The following is a 17,092-nucleotide window of genomic DNA, read 5'->3' as shown; positions in this document are numbered from 1 at the left end:
TATCTATGTGCAGATGTTATGGTACAGATATATAACTGTTCATGGTGTTTCTCTTGGTAACAAATTGTGATGCAAAACACAGAGTACATTTCCAGATATTTCTGCGCATTTGAGTGTGAGAGTTTGTGCGTCAATGTGCTGATGATACGTCTGCAAGCACGCAGCATGCCAAAATGTTTGCACAGTTAAACAGACACACCAATGCAAACCCCCCCCACACACACACATTTAATACAGACTTTATTGATAATAGGAAATAGAGAGAGAGAGAGAGAACGACTGGATATCAGACCATCATTTTACATGCTATTCCACAGACTTCTTCAGAAAAACCTGATAATTTTGGTATCTTTTTACACTGCAAAATATGACTATGAAGAAACCTGCCAATGCAACAAGATAAAATAAACTTACACTGTAAATTTATACAGTTTTAAGGATATTTAGATACTTTTACTGTGAAAAAAAAACTAAGATATTAGGAGTATGATGTTTGCAGTGATCTAATCCAAATGCTGCATAATATCATCCCTGAATGTCTATTAACACGGGTTTGAATGTTATTTCCAGACTATAAAGAGTGACAACTGCTCAGATAAGAATTGGGAAACTTGTGAAATGTCTTGCTCCAAACAAAGGTTTACTTTGCACTCCTTCTCTGTATTTTTGTTTGTCTAGTACATTTCCCAGAGGGGGTTCATTTGCATGGCAGTTAGAAAGATTGCAGGTATATGTGCTCTTTTCACCGTCTTACTTTGAAACAACTTTCTCATGCGCTATATAACCATTTATGGACAGAAAGGTTACTGCCACCGCCAAAGGTGTCCATTTACGATGAAGTTCAGTTGAGCCATTTGTCAAAACGTGCACACCTAGAACTCACTTGATGCTGTCAATGGCTCTCATTGTGAATGAGACTGTGCACATGAAAGCCAGAGTTTGAGTTGGGTTCAATCCATAATCCATCAGACTTCTCCATGATGGATGTTGAAAGCATTAGGAATAGTGCCTTTTGGGCATACGTTTATTTATGTGAAGATATACCCTCATAAAAGGCTGTCAATTAGGAAGTGGCGTTGAGTATAAATATCCTTTGAAACCTAAAATTAGCTAACCAAACATGTTATGAAAAGAACTAGTGACGTCATTCACTGTGCAAGATGATAATTTATTTTCTGGCTCCTGCCTGCTTCATGGACTCCCGTTGCACTTTTATACATAGGCCTTATTAAGTTGTGTAAACATTGCCTCAGAGCCCCATTCCCAGCCTGAAGGCGTTTGACATGCCAGTCCGTTGTTGTGGACCACTAACCCCCACCCTCAAAGGAGGAAAGGAACTGCCTGATTAAATGTCTGACATCCGGTTTTTAATCTTAAATGACAACAGTTATAAGAAATATGATCGGGGTAAATACGGCAAGATGGTTTAGATGTTTTGTGAATTTTTATTTCATTTCGGTCCATAGATTTTAGATTTTATTGGTGTATGTGCACAAAATCATATAACCAAAAGAAAGAAATTAATTATTGTCATTATAATTATCGTTTTATAGAATAAGTTTCTGCAAAATATATAGAATTTTTATTTGGAGTATATACGAATTGGTCAAAAATAAAAATGTCACCCCACAATAAAAAGAATATATCACATCATAGGAAATGAATCTTTTGCATAAAGAAAATTATATAAAATTATTAACAATTTAATCAGTAATTTTATACAATAATTCTTCTTTATGCCAAATATAATTCATTTTCATGATGTTACATGAAAAAATTAAAAAATCTGAAAAAAACAAATCTGTTAGAAAGATGCATATGTGTAGAAATATATGCCGCCTTCTTATCTATGTGCAGATGTTATGGTACAGATATATAACTGTTCATGGTGTTTCTCTTGGTAACAAATTGTGATGCAAAACACAGAGTACATTTCCAGATATTTCTGCGCATTTGAGTGTGAGAGTTTGTGCGTCAATGTGCTGATGATACATCTGCAAGCACACAGCATGCCAAAATGTTTGCACAGTAAAACAGACACGCCAATGCAAACCACACGCACACACACACACTTAATACAGACTTTATTGATAATAGAAAATAAAGACGGCGAGTGAGCCAGAGAAAGACTGGATATCAGACCATCATTTTACATGCTATTCCACAGACTTCTTCAGAAAAACCTGATAATTTTGGTATCTTTTTACACTGCAAAATATGACTATGAAGAAACCTGCCAATGCAACAAGATAAAATAAACTTACACTGTAAATTTATACAGTTTTAAGGATATTTAGATACTTTTACTGTGAAAAAAAAACTAAGATATTAGGAGTATGATGTTTGCAGTGATCTAATCCAAATGCTGCATAATATCATCCCTGAATGTCTATTAACACGGGTTTGAATGTTATTTCCAGACTATAAAGAGTGACAACTGCTCAGATAAGAATTGGGAAACTTGTGAAATGTCTTGCTCCAAACAAAGGTTTACTTTGCACTCCTTCTCTGTATTTTTGTTTGTCTAGCACATTTCCCAGAGGGGGTTCATTTGCATGGCAGTTAGAAAGACGCAGGTTTAAGATGCACTCCTTTCACCATCTTACTTTGAAACAACTTTCTCATGCGCTATATAACCATTTATGGACAGAAAGGTTACTGCCACCGCCAAAGGTGTCCATTTACGATGAAGTTCAGTTGAGCCATTTGTCAAAACGTGCACACCTAGAACTCACTTGATGCTGTCAATGGCTCTCATTGTGAATGAGACTGTGCACATGAAAGCCAGAGTTTGAGTTGGGTTCAATCCATAATCCATCAGACTTCTCCATGATGGATGTTGAAAGCATTAGGAATAGTGCCTTTTGGGCATACGTTTATTTATGTGAAGATATACCCTCATAAAAGGCTGTCAATTAGGAAGTGGCGTTGAGTATAAATATCCTTTGAAACCTAAAATTAGCTAACCAAACATGTTATGAAAAGAACTAGTGACGTCATTCACTGTGCAAGATGATAATTTATTTTCTGGCTCCTGTGGTCACTATCACAATTTTGTAATAGTGAAGTATAGCTAAAAGAAAATTAAGAAAGGTCTGCTCTGCTGCAAGTAACGAAGAGTACCTGTTGTGGCTTTTATTCTGGATTTTTCCCACGAACACTTTCCAGAATAAATTCTGTAAGACATTTTGTAGTGAAAATGTGACAATGACTATACGAATAAAATCTGAGGATGACATATATGTTCAAGAATGTTGAAAACCTTAGAAAACAGTTATGTACCATTGCTTTTTCCATTTAAATTAAACTCAGTATTTCACTAGAATTCACTTTATGGGCAGATTTCCAAAAACAAATTATTCTGATAAACATCAGGGTAAGACTTGAATGTAAATTTGAAGAGGTACTAGGCTAGTTTCCTCTTAATTAGTTTTCTTCCTTGGTTTTCCTGGATTTCTACATTGACGATTTCAGCATAAAACATTAATGAAAAAAAAAAGCATAATTTACAAGTTTTTAATGTGCTTGATCTTCATAGAAAAGACAAGAAACCTTTTTCTGATTATTAAACACTGTGCGGTGTTATCACTAGCATACAAGTCACTTTTGCGTTTGTTTGTTATAGGCCTAACTGCACATTATTATATTAATGGATTAAAAAAAGCAAACACATTAGCCTGCCCAATTAAAATAGAAGACAATTATAAACTGTTACCTCTAGGTACAGGGTTAAACGAAACTAAAACATGTTGCTACAGATACTTAAGTTAGTCATGCACAAAACTAGGATCACCTAAGGTGAGGCGGCACAATCGGAAAGTGATTAGCCTAAATGTAGAAACTTGAGAAGATGCACTGTTTTAACGCAGCTAAGAAGTTGTAGTACTTAAACTGAATAAATAAACTTAGATTACATACATCAGAACACATCACTTGGCGCCAAACAGTTCGCCAACAAAACGCGCGTTGGCCTTGGTAACCATAGCAACAGTAACCGCTCGAGAGCTTTCCTTGGCAATCTCTATCGGACATTTTATCGCAAAACATAAACACCATCAACATTTATCACTTTATTTTAGATGTACATAAGTTCATAAATCAGTAAAGTTGTAAGAAGACATAGTTTGTAAAACTATGCTAGGATTTTCAAAAACAAACTACCTCTTTTAAAACTAGCCTTGTGGTATACCTATGTGTATCTATGTAAATCTAACAAAAATGAGAAATTATGTCAATCGTTATGTTTTGTCTATCTTCTAAGGGCTCAGCAAGTTGTTGCTATGGTTATTGAACGTGATAATTCGCGATAGTTTGGCACCAGGATGGAAAATCGAGTCATTTCTTAAATAGCATTTAGAGGAACTAAAACTTAAACGCCGTAATTTTCACAATTTGCACTTTTCAAATCTGAGTTGACTCAAGTTGACTGACATTTCATCAGCTGACCAGTCACTTGACTATGGTCTATACTAGTAAAGTGGGACAGAAATATCTCCGTGATGTCTCGTGAAAGCTCGAGAGGGAACTAAAATGTGTTTAAAAGTAACGTTACGTCTGACCAAATCCACCGGTTCGGTTTGGCCCCCCCCCCAAACTCAAACGTCAAGCTACGCCTATGTTAAGCATTCACCTACCTAATTTATGATGGGTAGGCCTATTGTTCATATTTCTAGTAGGCTATGCAGTTCATGCTAAACTAGTAGGCTATTGAATGATTTTAAAAAACAACACCAGTCAGAAAGTACCCAGTTTTACCTTTATTTATCTTACCTATAGGTACTATAGATGAGTCATCTTAAAATGTACATATAGACCTGCAGTCAGTTAGAAATGGTTACAGTCCAGTGCTGATATCAGTGTAATCAAACTGCTGTTGCAAACATACACCATTTTAAATAGCTTGACGAAACCCAAGGCTTACATTGTATTATCTCACCTGTATGATTTATCAGTGTTTTTTGCATCACTGTGCGCAACACAGCAAAGAGTGCTGCATATCGGCTCTTAGGAAAAAGATATTTGCCCTTCGAGACTGCCTGACAGGTTTACTTACCATACCAACAAACTATCACACCCAACTGTGTAAATACCAAGTCTAAATTTGTGTTTACCTCACACTACAGAAGCATTATGAAAATGCACAGTCTTGGATGATATATACCCTGCAGTATTAAAGTAAGTTGTTCTGGTAAAATACACAAATTCTTGAATGGCCTGCAGTCTGAAACTTCCTTGTTTGCAGTTGTCTCGTTGGTACGTGAGGTTTTAGTGACACCAGGAAAAATTGGATTTAGGGAGTCAAATAGGGAAATGGCATAAAATGGAGTCAAACTTTTCCACACCAGGAAACATTTGCTGATAAGTTAAACACAAAATGCTTAAGGCTCATTTGACTTAAATCAGTGTTTTTATACAAGACCCCAGTAACATCAGCTCAATACCACAGAATTTGCCTGCCGCTTGTGAGTCTTGGGGAAGAGCAGCTGTCAAACCAAGAGGAAATGCTTTGCATTTGTTTAAGGTCCTTATATGATCTTACATGTTTGTCAGGTGGGTAATAATATGATAGTGCCGAGGCAAGCTGCACAAGTCCTGAGATGTGAGCAAATATTTGTCTAGATATGGTCTCCTTGGCACAGATCAACACATCCCATCTATGTGTAATTAGTTTAAACAAGGTTATATTCTTCCCGAAGAGCCATAGAACATCAAGGTTGTACTGGAATTCAGTTTATGATGAGAAATAGACATGGTTTTGGTCGTAAAAGGCATAAAAATATAGGCCTATTCTTCACTAGTGAAATTCTGTTGCACTTATTTGGTATATATGGGGAATCTTTAAATGGGTTAGAATCAGTTAAAGATGTGTGAATCTCACTGATTAGATATCAAAATAATCACACCAAGTGGTTATTTTAAATAGCACATTTGAAGCAAAATACCTCAGAAAATAAGTTTGATGGATTTTACGGTATTGTGGTTGTAAAAGTTAGTTTGAACATGTCCATTGTTAATGTGACAAACAACACCTGTGGTTTCTCTGCTAGGACACCTTGACTTCATACATCCACTAAAAATCACCAGAATTCAAGTGGATTAAAAGGCATCGAGACTTCAAACATGACGAAGAAAAGTGAAGCTAGTCGAAGAGACAAAGGTCCTGCATTTGAGCTCAGGTAATGACATTCAGGCTTTTGGGGCCAGAACTTGTTAAGTTCTTTGTAGTGAATGGGTGCCGTCAGAATGAGAGTCTAAACTGCTGGTAAAAAAAATCACAATGATCCAAAAGTAATTCACATGACTCCAGTGCATCAATTAATGTCTTTGTGAAAAGATGTGTAAAAAAATAAGTTTTAACTGTTGCTTCCAGCTAAAAATACCGCTTCCTCCAGTGAAAAAGTCAACTTTGAATCAGGAAAGAAATATGCACAGCTCAAGCACTGGTTACAAGCAAAACAAAAGTCCAAAACAATTCGAAACAAAGAATTTGGAATTTATGGATTTTCTCACTGGAAGAAGTGTTATTATGGGCTATTTTTGGCCAGAAGTGACAGTTTAAAGTTAAAATGCCTTAATGATGGATTTGATTCTTACAAACATACAGTTTTTTTTTTTTTTTACTTCACAAGACATTAAAAGATGGACTGGAGTGGTGTGGATTACTTGTGGATTATTATGATGTTATTATCAGCTGTTTGGACTCTCATTCTGACGGCACCTTTGGCCCCCCCCCCAAACTCAAACGTCAAGCTACGCCTATGTTAAGCATTCACCTACCTAATTTATGATGGGTAGGCCTATTGTTCATATTTCTAGTAGGCTATGCAGTTCATGCTAAACTAGTAGGCTATTGAATGATTTTAAAAAACAACACCAGTCAGAAAGTACCCAGTTTTACCTTTATTTATCTTACCTATAGGTACTATAGATGAGTCATCTTAAAATGTACATATAGACCTGCAGTCAGTTAGAAATGGTTACAGTCCAGTGCTGATATCAGTGTAATCAAACTGCTGTTGCAAACATACACCATTTTAAATAGCTTGACGAAACCCAAGGCTTACATTGTATTATCTCACCTGTATGATTTATCAGTGTTTTTTGCATCACTGTGCGCAACACAGCAAAGAGTGCTGCATATCGGCTCTTAGGAAAAAGATATTTGCCCTTCGAGACTGCCTGACAGGTTTACTTACCATACCAACAAACTATCACACCCAACTGTGTAAATACCAAGTCTAAATTTGTGTTTACCTCACACTACAGAAGCATTATGAAAATGCACAGTCTTGGATGATATATACCCTGCAGTATTAAAGTAAGTTGTTCTGGTAAAATACACAAATTCTTGAATGGCCTGCAGTCTGAAACTTCCTTGTTTGCAGTTGTCTCGTTGGTACGTGAGGTTTTAGTGACACCAGGAAAAATTGGATTTAGGGAGTCAAATAGGGAAATGGCATAAAATGGAGTCAAACTTTTCCACACCAGGAAACATTTGCTGATAAGTTAAACACAAAATGCTTAAGGCTCATTTGACTTAAATCAGTGTTTTTATACAAGACCCCAGTAACATCAGCTCAATACCACAGAATTTGCCTGCCGCTTGTGAGTCTTGGGGAAGAGCAGCTGTCAAACCAAGAGGAAATGCTTTGCATTTGTTTAAGGTCCTTCTATGATCTTACATGTTTGTCAGGTGGGTAATAATATGATAGTGCCGAGGCAAGCTGCACAAGTCCTGAGATGTGAGCAAATATTTGTCTAGATATGGTCTCCTTGGCACAGATCAACACATCCCATCTATGTGTAATTAGTTTAAACAAGGTTATATTCTTCCTGAAGAGCCATAGAACATCAAGGTTGTACTGGAATTCAGTTTATGATGAGAAATAGACATGGTTTTGGTCGTAAAAGGCATAAAAATATAGGCCTATTCTTCACTAGTGAAATTCTGTTGCACTTATTTGGTATATATGGGGAATCTTTAAATGGGTTAGAATCAGTTAAAGATGTGTGAATCTCACTGATTAGATATCAAAATAATCACACCAAGTGGTTATTTTAAATAGCACATTTGAAGCAAAATACCTCAGAAAATAAGTTTGATGGATTTTACGGTATTGTGGTTGTAAAAGTTAGTTTGAACATGTCCATTGTTAATGTGACAAACAACACCTGTGGTTTCTCTGCTAGGACACCTTGACTTCATACATCCACTAAAAATCACCAGAATTCAAGTGGATTAAAAGGCATCGAGACTTCAAACATGACGAAGAAAAGTGAAGCTAGTCGAAGAGACAAAGGTCCTGCATTTGAGCTCAGGTAATGACATTCAGGCTTTTGGGGCCAGAACTTGTTAAGTTCTTTGTAGTGAATGGGTGCCGTCAGAATGAGAGTCTAAACTGCTGGTAAAAAAAATCACAATGATCCAAAAGTAATTCACATGACTCCAGTGCATCAATTAATGTCTTTGTGAAAAGATGTGTAAAAAAATAAGTTTTAACTGTTGCTTCCAGCTAAAAATACCGCTTCCTCCAGTGAAAAAGTCAACTTTGAATCAGGAAAGAAATATGCACAGCTCAAGCACTGGTTACAAGCAAAACAAAAGTCCAAAACAATTCGAAACAAAGAATTTGGAATTTATGGATTTTCTCACTGGAAGAAGTGTTATTATGGGCTATTTTTGGCCAGAAGTGACAGTTTAAAGTTAAAATGCCTTAATGATGGATTTGATTCTTACAAACATACAGTTTTTTTTTTTTTTTACTTCACAAGACATTAAAAGATGGACTGGAGTGGTGTGGATTACTTGTGGATTATTATGATGTTATTATCAGCTGTTTGGACTCTCATTCTGACGGCACCCATTCACTGCAGAGGATCCACTGGTAAGCATTACATTTCTCCAAAACTGTTCTGATGAAGAAACATTTTTGGGTGAACTATTCGATAAAAAATGTTTGTCATGCATCAAGGTAAAAGGTAGAAGGTTAAAAAAAAAAAGGCAAGAAGTTTATCATTTCTTTTGGGAACTGAATTAACAAATCACACTGCTCACGTATGCTGCAGGCAAAACACAAGATGACAGAATCATGTTTCAGTGTTAATTTAATCATACAAATGTTCAATTATACATACAGGAAAAGGGTTTTCATATTTTCTCTTTTTCACTCTGCTATCATAGGACTCTATGCAAACTCTCTGCTCAATCATACACCATGCCACGGTGCAGAAAACCCAACAGATCTAACAGAAAAAAGAAAAATCAGAAAAAAAGACAATAATGCAGCAATGAATCAATCACACTTCTCACATGCATAAGCAACACACACAAAAAAAAAAAAAATCCAGAGTGTAATTATAAATTGGAAGGAGGCTGTGAAGTGTGCAGCGCTTGGGATGAGAACATTCACTAAGAACAGCTCAAAGGAAGACTTGACTGATGAAGCGATGGCATCATCCAATGAGCTGTTTATGAGCCGAGCACTAGGCGAAACGTCAGTTTACCTCTGTCCAAACGGCGACCAGTTTCAGAACATTAACTTCTTTTATGCTTCAACTGTGAGTGCAACTTTTTGGAATATGGAAGGGACTGTATATGGAAAACACTGCATAGATCATTTGCAATGTAAAACTGAAGCCACAGCATTTCTAAAAACCTGGACGCAACGTCGGTATCGTTAATGGCGAAATTTTCCAGGTGCATAGAACTGGGTGGGAAACGGACAAGAATTGCCTGACGTGTTAAATTTAACAGGACATGCTGACACTAATCTCTATTGCCTTGACATAAAGGTCAATTTGGGCTCATTGATTTGCATACTGCTTGAGGATAGCAGCTAATTTGTTTAAACGCTTTCATCTTCATGACCTAACGTTTATCTCAGTAAATAGACCAATAGAGAAAAACATTATAGGAGACTTAACTTTTTGTTTTGTTTATGTCTTAGAAATTGCCTAACCATTGCAGCAAAACAGAAAATGGTGAGTAAAACAGCCTTTCAGATATATTTAGCAGGATATAAACATCCAAGAAGCTTTCCATCATACCAAACACAGAGGCACGATTTAAACCAAATTAACTCCACAAAACTCCTTTATGCATTCAAATATTATTTGAAGCGTTCCAGCTCCAAATCTGCCATTTCAACATACAGCAACAACTCAAGAATACAAATTAAAAAGAATATTTTTGGATAAACGCAAATGCTACCACAGAAAATAATTGGTATCTTAGTAAAAATAAAAAAAGTGTGTAGGGAAATGCCCTTTCAATGGAAGTATAGTGCACTTGCCACAGACTTCAATTGTAGGCACATACACGTCGATGCATTTTCAGGTAGAGAGGTACAAATCCAAATTATTTTCTGTCACAGATGACGTTCACTTGCATTTAACCCAAAATATTCCTTTAAAATGAACTCATTCTCACACTTTCCCCTCATTAAAACACCCTCAGCTCATTTAAAACAGCTTAATACCATCGTAGGTCTAGGTGAAGGACAGAAATGTATGATTGGGAAAATCAATGACGTGCTTGTGAACTCTTGGGTCAGTAAACAAGGGAACCAAAGCCACATCTGCTTGCTATCAAGTCATTACAAGTGGAAAACCAACATCAGCACTCTGGAACTCCAGAACAACATCAATGTAAACAAATATGATAACAGCAACAAGATCTCTGACGACAGCTATGACTTGACCTGTGGTGGCAGTACAGATGTATACTTCATTATAATGAGACGTAATGTGCTCATGTACACTGTACAGGTTGCTGGGCTTCTTCTTTTTTTTTTTTTTACTGAATCCAGAGAACAGTTTTGTAATAAACAATTACAAGTGGCTGGCAAAGGACCATATGAAAGCAATTACACAATTTAACCTCCAAGTAGGCACATTGACCTTTTTTCTCAAAACTCTTCAGTTCGTAAAGAAAAAGTCAGAGAACATTGATGAAAAATGATAAAACTACTTGACAGGCATTAGTTCTTTGTTGATGGCTTTTGTGCATGGCTGAAACACTTGCACACATATTGAGGTGACTACCGCAAAACCTGTCAAGAACAAACCCTGGTCATATTTCACCGCAAAATCAAAAGGAAGAAATTAAAAATCATACTTTGCTTAAAGAAAATTAAGCCTGTTTTTAGGACTATTAAGATTTCCTTCGTTGTGACATTATTTTCATGCCAATGAATCATTTGATGTAATGCAAAAATATATATTTAAATTGTAAAATATTTTTGCCATATGTTAATTGGTTGCATTTAAATTACGCTATAAAAAATTTGTGCAATTTTAAAATTTAAATATTTCAATTAAATGTGAGAACAATTGGAATAACAAAAAACTAAATAAAAGAAATTAAAATGCCATGTTTTATTAGAGTAATGAAAATTTTGGGGGATAATGCACTTAATTGTCATGAGCCAAAATATATCTTCAAAGTCCTAAAAACATGTTTTATTTTCTGTACGCAAAATATAACACTTTTATGCTTTTCTATTGATTTTACTGTGAAACATGACTCGGACACATTCTTGTAAGATTCACTCATCATTCATTCATCCACCCGTCCTGCCTCTCTTTCTCGTGTGCATTCGTGCACTCACTCACACATCTGAATTTACTGCTGTAATGTGACAATACAGATCAAAAAACGGTGTATTTTTCATTATATCTCTTTAGAATTTCTAGCACTCATCTAAATCTAGCATTCACACATGCGTAACTCAGGTGTTGGTTCAATATTGATTTGGAGCCAAACAGATTTGTCCACACATTTATGTGATGTTCTGGTGCGTCGGGGGAGAGGAAGGGTCACCAAGTCTTTAGAGTAAATCTCTTCCTCCTCTCACTGAACCCTGGAAAAGGGCAAAAGCAGCAGCTCTGATGAGCTACCGGGTGGTTTCTGTATCTTAAGACTGTCCGAACGGGAAGGGTCCATTAATGCCCTGGGAAGAAGCAGAAACAATAAGATAAAACACTAATGTTAAAGACCATTTGTAAATACATTTTCTGGAAAAAAAAAAAAAAAAAAAAGTTCAAACCATTTGTGTGATTGCTTGCATTCTTAATAAAAAAAGCCACAAATCTCTGGCTTAAGTCCCTCCTTCAGTGAAAGTCTATGTGATTACTATTATCATTGCCACATAGATTAATACTGAGAGTTAGTTCAAATATGATGAGCAATGAAAGAGTAACAACAGTATCAACACCCAATTTTACACGGATATTTGACCTGCAGGTGGACTACTTTAGTAATTTCCATGAGTACAAATCTTAATGTTTAAGCATATAGTGATATTCTAGGGAATTGTGTGCTTCTAATTTTTGGACAAGACCTTTTCTACTCTAACATGACAATGTCTCTGTGTATTAGGCAGGGTTCAAAAAGAAATGATTGATTCAGTCAGTGTGGAAGAACTTGACTGGTCTGCAGAAAGCCAAGTCCTGACACCTAATCCCAGCTGACCACCTCTGGTTTGACTTTAAATACAGACCTTGAGCCAAAAACTCATCACCAAACACCAATGACTTGTACATACACTATCTGGACAAATATATTGGGACACCCCCTTCTTTTGAACAGAAAAAGGCACTTCCAAAACTGTGGCAACAAAGATGGAAACAATCCATGTATTTAAAAATGGTATTTTTATCTCTGTTGCAACAGTTTTGGAGGTATCTATAAAATGACTTTATCCATATGTACAAGTCATTGGTGTTTGGTGATTTGGCTCAAGGTCTGCATTTAAAGTCACAGTCACACCAGAGGTGTTTAGCTGGGATTAGGACTTTGCTTTCTACAGACTAGTCAAGTTCTTCCACACTGACTGAATCAATAATTTCTTTTTGAACCTTGCCTTATACACAGAGACATTGTCATGTTAGAATAGAAAAGGGTCCTGTCCAAACTGTTGCTATGAAATTAGAAGCACACAATTCCCTAGAATATCATTATATGCTTAAACATTAAGATTTGTACTTATGGAAATTACTAAAGTAGTCAAACCTGTTCATTAGAAGGGGGTGTCCCAATACTTTTGGCAATATAGTGTATGTATACAACGGGTTTACTGTTAGTAATCTGGGATTTCAACAGTGACTTCTTTAACTGGTTAATAACGTTTCTTCATCAGCTCACATGCTTGTATGGAACTCCATCTTGTGGCCGAGAGGCAAAGTTTAAGCCCCTTAAGGGCCTATTAAACAGCCTCTAGATTGACATTCACAGTTGTAAACCCTGACGTTAACATGTACACATCAAGGCCAAATTCAGAACGACAAATTTCTACATGGGGCTGGGAGATAAAATGCCTCATTATTTTTCAGCCTAGATATACATCTCAATATCAATTTATGAAATAGTTTAAAGGGTGTTTTGGTAAATCAGAAAACAACCCAAATAGCCAAGATGCAGATGAGTTTTTTGTTTTATCGGCTTTATCGGAATGGATTCAGAGAAACTTAGCATTACCTCACTTGCTCACCTGTGGATCCTCTGCAGTGAATGGAGGAAGTGTTGTTATGGATTGGCCAGAGGCAACGTTTTAAAGTTAAAACAGCTTAATGATGGTTTTGTTTCTTAAAAACAGCTTTTTGCTTCACAAGACATTAATTGATGTACTGGAGTGGTGTGGATTATTGTGATGTTTTTATCAGCTGTTCGGACTCTCATTCTGACGGCACCCATTCACTGCAGAGGATCCTTTGGTGACCAAGTGATGTAATGCTACATTTCTTCAAACCTGTTCTGATGAATAAACTCATCTACATCTTGGATGGCCTGAGGGCGAGTACATCTTCAACAAATTTTTATTTTTTGATGAAACTATTCCTTTAATTATTTTGATGCATGAAAAATATAATACGTAATGACATTTCGGAGTTATCATATTCATTGAAATAAGCAATAACATCACAAAATATTATATGTGTCTATTGCTTAGTCTCACTGCTTTAATGGTTTTATTCCAAGGTAAGCTGCACAAATGGGTTCAAAAGGTCATTTTGTTGTTTGAAGACCTTTAGGGGTGTCTGAAAACAATATCTTCGGTATAAAAACTCTGACATGGCTAAAGCCCACACCTGCCGGTGCTCCTCACATCGTAGCGCTAATTACGAGTTACGCGTCGTTGGGGAATTCTGGAGTGTCACGTATGAGGGGAACCCCAGTATTACAGCACAGCATCACACAAGCCATGATACAAAGTTACAGAAACCAAGCAACCGAAAGCAATAGATGTCTTCCTCAGATGTAATGTTAGTTCTGTACTTTAGCGTTTGGTAAAATAGCATTATAATCTCCTTTGTGGTAGAGAAAGCTGCCTACATGTAGTCTACAGGAAACAGCGAAGATGTTGAATATACACACAATCAGCATTTCCACGTTTATACTGGCCCCGATAATCAAAACTACTTAGCACTTGTTCCATTTCTGCAGATCAGTTTTTGTGAATGAATGACTTAAGCCACCTGTTGCTTTGGTCTTCATCACCAGCCGCTTGCGCCACCTGCTGGTGAGCGACTGACAGCAGCTGGAGATCATGCATCGGTGCTCTACTGCTATTCCTGCAGCTCCCGGATGTGCAATAACAAATTTTCTGCCGAATTTTAGCCACTGAATTTGTGGAAGCGAATTCGTAAAGTGAAATAAAATGGACCGAAATTTGCCTGTCGAATATTATACATCACATTTTTAAACAGATTGAATATTTTGGACGTGAATTCTGGAAGGTGAATATGAATTATTGAATTTTTAATTAATGAAATATTTTGAATCAAAATATTCACAGCTTATATAAACAACTATGTTAAATTTCAGGACCTAAAAATGCAAGCCCTGGAAATACAAGGCAATAAAATGCAAGCACTCTTAATGCAATGCATTATTTTTTCAGTTAGTGCTATTCAACATGCTTTTTTGTTTCAAAGACGTATGGCATTATTTTTCTTACATACTAAATCAACTACACAAGTCACGAGTCAGCAATAATGTCAGCAGAGAGCCAATCAGCCCTTTTTGTGTATCTGTATGGAAATTCAATACAGGTTTTTCCAGTATTCCAGGGAAAACGTACGAGAAAATGCTGTTGGTTGGGTTTGGGAACTATTTCAATCAATCAATTCTTAAGAATTGTTTTTGCATAATCATTAAAAAATTTTGTGGAATTCACCACTTAATCCATATAATACAATTAATATTGCTATTTATTACCATGTACTGTTATATTGGAGCATATAAAAGAAAACAAAACAGTAAAATCAAGTTATTACATTAAACATGCTGCATATGCTTAAAGAATTGCTGTTGAATCAAAAATGTCAACAAATTTTTTTTTAAATCACTCATTATAAGACGTTTTAGAGCAGATATGTTCAGAATCAATATATTTATTGAATCATCAAACGGCTGAAACCGTTTTAGCTGTATCTCCAATTCCCAGCTGTATCACACATGTGCGGAATGAGGAAAGGTGTAACCAAACACGGTGAATCATCACAATGTGCTTTTCTTTGGTGAGATGTCACAAAACAGGGCAGGGAACAAAAAGGTGACGCATTGTTGTTACATGACCTTCTGTGCAAACAGATCATACGGTGGTCAGCACATTGAGAAGTTTCCAGTGTAGACTTTTGGCATGAAAGGAAGATTTTGAGAGAGTGTTGAAAAGACCTGCTGAGTGTTTTATCTTGGTTTTCTGAACCCATTTTGGCTTGACCTTTTCACTTAACTTTGGAAAAAGCCACTCAATCATGAACATTTGTATTAGGATCACAGAACTGGACTCATATAATCGTTCATTATTCTAACATACAACTTACGCCTATACAGCTGGGTGATACTGAATATTCAAAATATATATGTGACGATTTTTTTTTTTTTTTTAAAGAAGTATTTTATACTAACCATTAACCAAGGCTGTTATTATTTGATAAACAATATAGTAAAAACAGTGTTTTTGTGAAAAATTATTACAGTTTAAAATTAGCATTTTCTATTTGAATATATTGTAAAATGTAATTTATTCCTGTGATGCAAAGCTAAATTTTCAGCATCATTACTCCAGTCTTCAGTGTCACATGATCATTCAGAAATCATTCTAATATGCTGATTTGCTGCTCAAGAAACATTTATTATTATCAATGTCAAAAGCAATTGTGTTGCTTCAAATCTTTGTGGAAACTGTGATACTTTTTTTTCAGGATTCGTTGGTGAATAGAACGTTCAAAACAGCATTTATTTGATATAGATATCTTTTCCAACATTTGAAATGTCTTTACTGTCAATTTTGGTCAATTTAATGCCTCACTGGATTAAATTATTAATTTCTTAAAAAAAAAAAAATTTGTACTGACCCCAAACTTCTGAATGGTATTTAAAAGTCTCTCCTTCTTGGGACTCGAGTAAGAGAGCATTTAATTGAATTTATTTTTATTGGAATATCAGCAAAGGAATAAAAAAATAATAATAATTATATATGCACAATTGAACTTCTTACAACACAGGGCTCCAGACTGCGACTAAAACGGTCGCATTTGCAACCAAAAATATAAATTTGCGAGTTTAGGTTTTGCTGAGGTCGCCACTGGCGAGCGACTATTAACATGTTATAACTTAAAAATGTGCATGTAATGCCTTTTTTCCTGGTTGTTTTGCGATCACATCTTTTGTTATGTTCACGTATTAAACTGAGACGATGTGCATCAAAGTTTTAGTGGAAAAAAGAGTTTCAAACAGTCCTCATCTCTGCCGCACTCCTGCTAAACGCAGCTCAGTTGTGCAGCGCGAGAGAGATCAAAATGACGGAGACGTGTGAAGTGAAAGTGCAGAAAAGCACCGTCTATTTGGTGCACAACTTGAACAAACTACAACAGGTAAAGCTGTCAGCTGTGTGGATATTGGCAATATCGTTAACAATTCTCGTTTATAATCATTACTAAAATGGCTTCTTATCAATATCTTAGTCTATGCTGTGTTCTGTTAATGCGTGAACTTCATATTATTTGAAGCGCACTTGCCGTCCAGTAATCGCAAAAAGCTTTGTGCTTTGTTACTTTTTAATAAACAAAGTATCAGCTTTAAAATTAT

At 35.9% G+C, this 17,092-nt stretch overlaps 1 protein-coding gene across 1 annotated transcript in view; it reads right to left on the bottom strand.

Annotated features, from left to right (window-relative positions):
• Nucleotides 1-11,364: 11,364 nt before the first annotated feature.
• Nucleotides 11,365-17,092, bottom strand: part of ilrun (inflammation and lipid regulator with UBA-like and NBR1-like domains) — a 13,489-nt gene continuing 7,761 nt past the window's right edge. The window contains exon 5 of the mRNA XM_016533511.1: nt 11,365-11,951. Within this exon, the coding sequence (XP_016388997.1) occupies nt 11,916-11,951 (36 nt within the window). The 3' untranslated portion in view covers nt 11,365-11,915. The remainder of the gene's footprint in view (nt 11,952-17,092) is intronic.

Source organism: Sinocyclocheilus rhinocerous, unplaced genomic scaffold (genome assembly GCF_001515625.1).
Source record: "Sinocyclocheilus rhinocerous isolate Xijiao unplaced genomic scaffold, SAMN03320098_v1.1 scaffold1206, whole genome shotgun sequence".
Classification (NCBI taxonomy): Eukaryota; Metazoa; Chordata; class Actinopteri; order Cypriniformes; family Cyprinidae; genus Sinocyclocheilus; species Sinocyclocheilus rhinocerous.
This window is presented reverse-complemented; position numbering and strand designations above follow the sequence as displayed.